The sequence below is a fragment of the Echinops telfairi genome, unplaced genomic scaffold (assembly GCF_000313985.2).
Source record: "Echinops telfairi isolate 266 unplaced genomic scaffold, ASM31398v2 ScPeMD7_443;HRSCAF=831, whole genome shotgun sequence".
NCBI lineage: Eukaryota > Metazoa > Chordata > Mammalia > Afrosoricida > Tenrecidae > Echinops > Echinops telfairi.
Genome location: NW_022104341.1, coordinates 25,471,404 through 25,477,681, shown reverse-complemented (window position 1 = coordinate 25,477,681; position 6,278 = coordinate 25,471,404). Strand labels below are relative to the sequence as shown.

Sequence of the window (6,278 nt, the reverse complement as noted above, 5' to 3'; positions counted from 1 at the left end):
TAAATATTTCTGGACATTAGGTTCTAACTTTATAGAATGAGGAGACCGGGACCATTATTTACAAATAAATGCTAATTATTAAAATGCCTTATCAATAATGATGTGTCTTAGTAGAAGGAATATGAAATTCAGAGTCAAAACATTAAGTTAATATTTTAATTTCAAAAAGTTGATCTCTTCATTTTTCAAACACCTTATCAGTCAGGTATTGCAGCTAACATCTGTAATATATACGAAAACATTTTGTAAATGCCAAAATGACTGGGACCTTAAAAACTTGTGGACGGCCATCTGAGGTGTGACTATTGGTCTCTCTTTGTCGAGAAGAGTGATGGAATTGAATGACATGGAAATAATTAGTTCAGTGGGTGAATGGACCATCGCTCTTTATGACCCTGAGAGCAGAAGAACTAGCTCATAGGTTCCCAAACTTATTTGGCTTACTTCTCCGAAAAAAATTTACTCAGCACTTCCCTGATATTAAAGCTTTTATTTTGTAGCCCATAATTCAGGATAAAGTATAGCTAGCTGGGTTTTTTTTGCAGAGTGTTGCCCACCCCAAATCCCATATTATTCCAGCGACCCCAAAGGGCAGTATCACTCACTTTAGGAACACTGACCTAGATAGTGCCCAGCTACCACCATCAAGGTTGTGGATAGAGTGGGAGAGATATGAAACAAAACTCAAAACCACAAAAAAAGATTAGGCTTACTGGTCAGATGGAGATTGGTGGAATCTGTAAGACTGTGGCCATTCGTCACCCCTCAGGTCTGGAAGTTAACTCATAACTTTGGCTCAATTTTTCAGCCAAACAACAGACCAATCTAAAAGGAGTACAGTAACACTCACCAAAACAAACTCACTGTCAATTACTTGTTGGGCTGCTAGCCACAAGGTCAGCAGTTTGAAATCACCAAGTGATCGGAACAAGAAAGATGGGGTTTTCTGTTCCCATAGAGTTACCGTCTCGGAAACCCATGGGGGCAGTTCTACCCTGTGCTATAAGGTTGTTGTGAGACAGTAACACTTGTGAGGGTGGAACATCTTAGCATAATCAAGCATTTGAGATCAAAAGGGCAGTATTTATAACAGGTCAGAGTTCAGAGCCTTAGGAAAGAAGGAGGAATGGAGACAAGAAACAGGAAATGAGACAAGTGAGGGGATTGCAGTGAATGAATTGAAATAAAATGTGTGGAGATTCTTGAATGGGAAACTATTTGCTCTGTAAAAACCTTCACCTAATTCACAATAAAACATTTTTAAAAATTGGTCTGTTCATAATCGATTTTGCTTAGAGAAAAAGGTGACTTAAATTTTATTTGTTGACTAAGTATTTTAACCTTTCCAATGTGGATAGTGTTTGGATTTCTTACTATTACCATTTATGTAAAATTACTGGGTTAATTTTTCTGTTCACTTTTAAAATTTAACTCATTCAGTTTCAACATCGATAATTGTGCTGCTTCTGAATGTATTATAAATCTCGTGTGTAGCCGAAAACCCAAATATGTTATTCAGTAGATTAAATAAAATTATCTTAACAATAAATTGATTCTTTTGCATTTTAAATACTCTTGTGTAATTTATATTTCCCATCAATGCTTATTTACAATTTGTGAAGTGAAAAGAAAATACTTACATATTTATCATGGTATGATTTTTAAATTTTCTATTAGAAGACTTTTAGAACTACTTTCCTGCCTTCAAATCAGATTTTGTTTTCACAGTGGTTAGAGCAAAGAATAGGTTTCATATGTAACCAAACTCGTCTCTTTTGCCTTTTGCAGCTTTTTAAAGCTGGTTGCTATCTATTCTATTTGGCTTTTATTCAGGATCTAGCTGTTACATAGAAGGTTGCTACTGATTGGAGACTTGACAGAAATTAACAATAATTTAATTAAAAAGTATAGTACAGCCTCAGCCATAATTCATTCAATTATTGGGCTTCTCTTGTACTTTCTACTTGGAACAATTATCCAGTGATAATTTTAAAAATCTTGTCAGCATTAACAAGAGTATAACAACCAGAATTGTATTCAAAATTTTGTTAACCTTTAGTAACTGAAAAGTAAAATTTGACTATCCCTCAGTATTCTGACTAGTTGAGCCTTTACTGAGCATTTATAAATTTGTTATCATGGCCCAGTTTAAAAATACCTTTGGAGAGCTAATAGTAGATATAGTTCAAGTATTTGTTCAGTGTAATGGCAGCATGAATGCAACCCTATAGATGATTTAACTTTTCTTTGGAAAACCTGCAAGAGCTCAAAATCGATGAACATGTATCTTTAGAGAAGTAGAGTTTGAATTTAATTCAGAAGGTTGTTCTTTAACTAGAAAAGTGGAATCATGTATACCAGAAAAGATGAGATGACAGAGAACCGCAATTTGGGTAGGAAGGACTTGATATAAATAAGGTAAAGGATAATGTATAATTTAAAGCCGGGGTCTTCACAAGATGATCCACTGAGATAAGTGGAAAAGAGTTTAGTGCTTATTTATATGTGCTATCTAAGAATACAGGAAAGTTGATTCCCTATTAGTATTTAAAGCACGAAATAACGCTGGTGTCTAGTTTTAGAAGGTCAAATACAATTTCAGGAGGCTCCCTTCCCCCCTAGTGCCTTTTATTTCCCTCCCAGTAATCCAGCTGGTTCAGCATTCAGTACCCTGGCTTTTGCCGTCGAACGAACACACACATTACAGGCACTTGAGCTTCGTTCACAAAGCTCTGTATGTGTTTGCCTTGACCCCCACAGATGTCCACACCACAACTCATGATGACAAATGGATGAAGGCTTAATGACTAATTTTACTTTTATGTATATATAGAAAACCAGCCATGTGCGTGCATTACCTTAGCTTTGTAGCAAGTTCTGTGACCTTGTACTTTTCCAGCTTGGCCCAGGATGTTGCCACCCCAACGATGGTAGATCTCATCATAATCTGTGGTTATATATAGGGTTATAGTTGGTGCTGATGGTGTTGCCCAGCTTAGCCAGGGCTCCTCTGTCTTCCGAGTTCACTTGTGTGAAGGTGACAATATTGCAGGTTTTCCTGTGAACCAGCTGCCCTGATTGAGTCTCCTCTTGATGATGCAGTAGGGGACCTCTGTATTAGGACACAAGGCTATAGCAGGAAGAGAACAACCAGTCAAGCACGAGCACCACTAGCTGAGCATCCATATTTTCCACTAGGGTGGTAACAGTGTTAATTCTGGCCTGCAGGACTGGTAGTCCCTTGGTGGGGGTGTCCCCTTCACTAGCAGCTTTCTTCCCCTGGCAACAGACTCCGCTTATTCTGGCTTGCACCTGTGGACCAGCTTCAACAGCTGAGTAGCTGTCTGAAAGGCCAGGGTCTGGATGAACTAACTGGTTGATGTTGGGTGGCACTCTCAGGCTTGTGTAGAGAACCATTTGGTGTCGCTGCAACTAGAAATAGTGGGACCATCTGACAAGATGGGTGAAATCTCTTGGGCTGATACCCTGTCTGATGTCAAAATTCTTGGGCCTTTCTCAAAACAGGAAGTTCACCACCTACTTGGCCTTTTGCTTGTTGGCAACCACTAAACAACCATATCACCTTCAAAGTACTCTCTATTACACTTAATACATTTGTCAAATCATGCATTTGTCAAATCTGCAATTCCACGCTTGGAAACATTTTTCAGACTCATCTGTTTGGATGGCTGACAGCACCTCTCTCATTTTTTTCTTCACTTCTGTGTCATCAAATTGCTGTCCTTTCATGTCCCTCTTTGTGAAAACAAAAAGAAGTCGCATGGAGGAGATCAGGTGTGAGGTGCGTGGATCAAAAGAAGCATGGTGTCTTTTGCCAAAAACTAACACACTGAGATGGTTGCGTGAGCAGCTGTCTTGTCATGGTGGCAAAACCAGTCCCCTGTCGGTCATAAATCCGGCCTTTTTTTGTTGCTCATTGTTACACAATCTTTTCAGAACCTCTAAATAGAAAGCTTGATTTTTAACAGTCTGACCTGGTGGAACGAACTCCAAATGCTCTGTCCCCCTCAACACCAACACAGTTTTCGGGGGGTACTCCCTTGCATAAATATCAGAAGTTGGTTAACATATTTGTGGTTAAAATTTTAGATTTTTAATGCATTTTTAACTTCCATTTTTAGGATCAGTTCGACAGCTTAGACAAGCATACACAGTGGGGGATTGACTTCCTGGAAAGATATGCCAAATTTGTTAAAGAGAGGATAGAAATTGAACAGAATTATGCAAAACAATTGAGGTAAGTTATTTTCCATTTATAAAAAATAAGATTGTGTTAAACAATTGAATGTTAGGTAATTTATAGATAAACATGTCTTTTTGTATTTATATGATCTTTTAAAATGATTTAAATGATTGCACCGATGCCTACTACCACAAAGGATATTTTTAAATGAGTAACTTTCATTCCAGAAGATGCATGCTTAAACTGCTGAAAATAGAAAACCCAGTGCCAGGAAAAAAAGAACACCATGGATATTACTTTACCTTTACATTTTTATTCTGCTGTACCTTTTTTGTTGTTGTTGTTGCTTAAGTCACCATTCCAGAGCATTAGCCATTTCTTACACGTTTCTAAGACTTGGTAATTGTGTACTGAACTGAATTTTCATTTCTATTAATAATCAGATATGTATTAATGACAAACACGATTTTAGAATGAGTTAGAAGTTAAAAGTTTTATAAGAGAATTTCAGTCTTAAATGAAATTCATCTTAAGATTTTGTTCAAACATCAATATTATTATTAAATCACAACTTGACAAATAGTTTTGTTGGAATGTAATAAAATGGTACCTGAGCACTGAAGAATAGTCACCGATGCAAGATTCTATCCCAGTTTCATTGCTAGTGACAGAAAATCCACCTGAATAGATTTCTAGGACTGAAAAGTCCAGGTGTGTTTTGATTCGAGGGGTCAAATATCTTCCTACTCCATTTTTGGCTCTCTTTCTTTTATTTCCTTTATCTTCAGGTTTCATTCACTAACATCTTGTCTACCTCTTTAACTCTAGATTTCCTATCTTTATATCCCCACAATCCTGGAGAAGAATGATTGTCTTTTCTGTTAGTAGGTTTGGGGGATCAGGGAGGAAAAGAGAAGGGAAGAGAAAGAACAAGGAAGAGGAGGGGACTGAAGGAAAAGAGAGTATAAGGCACCACCATGTTCTTTCCTTTAGAAAAATCCCAGCAAATGCCTCCTTTTGTCACGCTGAGCCTGGTTAGGTTATGTGCTTATCTTGAACAATTGACTGGCATGTAAATATGTAGATTGATTTTTAATGATGGGGAATAATAGTCACACAAAGGGAATTTAAGTTAGTGTTCTCAAGAGGTAGCTTTTTAGCAAGAGCCAATGGTACTGAAGGAAGGTGCTTAAACTGCACTGAAAGCGTTATCCAAAACCAAATAAATCTTCCAGGAACTGATAGAATACCAATTGAAATGTTTCAGAAAGCTAATGAAGTACTGGAAGCCCTCACTTGTTTACGAGGGGTACCCCCAAAACCTGTAATCTTTTTCCCCCCTCAAAGCTATGTATTTAAATCTTTTTACAAAACAACCATATCACCTTAAAAGTACTCTCCATTACACTAATACATTTGTCAAATCTGTGATTCCATTCTTGTAAACATTTTTCAAACTTAACTGGATGGCTGACAACACCTCCTTTGTTTCTTTCCTTCACTTCTTCTGTGTTGTCACATCGCTGTCCTTTCATGCCTCTCTTCGTTTGCAGAAACAAAAAAGTCCCATGGAGCCAGGTCAGGTGAGTCAGGTGTGTTGGGGGCAAGAGAGGTATGCTGTTTTTTACCAAAAATTGGCTCACTGAGATGGCTGCATGAGCAGGTACATTGTCGTGGTGGCAAAACTGTCTATCACAAATCAGGCCTTCCCCTCCCCCCCACACTGTTACACTACACTATCTTTTCAGAACCTCTAAATAGAAAGCTTGATTAACAGTCTCACATGGTGGAATGAACTCCAAATGGACTATCCCCCTCACATCAAAAAAACAAGGGGGCATTGTCTTTGTCTTTGATTCCACTTGACGAGCTTTTTAGGGCAAGATGAAGATGGCCTCTTCCACGGGCTTGCTTGATGTTTGCTTTCAAGGTCATAGAACCATGTCTCATCACCAATAATGACGTTGGGGGGAAAGTCTGGGTCAGTTCGGGGCTGTTCTTTCAAACCACAGCATGTTTCCACTCTGCACTCTTTTTCCTGGCCAGTCAGAACCCAAGGCACACATTTTACAGC

General features: G+C 38.1%; 1 protein-coding gene and 1 pseudogene across 1 annotated transcript in view; one reads left to right on the top strand and one right to left on the bottom strand.

Annotated features, from left to right (window-relative positions):
• Positions 1–2,940: 2,940 nt before the first annotated feature.
• On the bottom strand, positions 2,941–3,783 carry LOC101653628 (annotated as a pseudogene).
• The window catches only part of FNBP1L (formin binding protein 1 like), a 61,857-nt gene continuing 59,360 nt past the window's right edge, over positions 3,782–6,278 (top strand). The window contains exons 1-2 of the mRNA XM_045292038.1: positions 3,782–3,802; positions 4,143–4,258. Of these exons, the coding sequence (XP_045147973.1) occupies positions 3,782–3,802; positions 4,143–4,258 (137 nt within the window). The remainder of the gene's footprint in view (positions 3,803–4,142; positions 4,259–6,278) is intronic.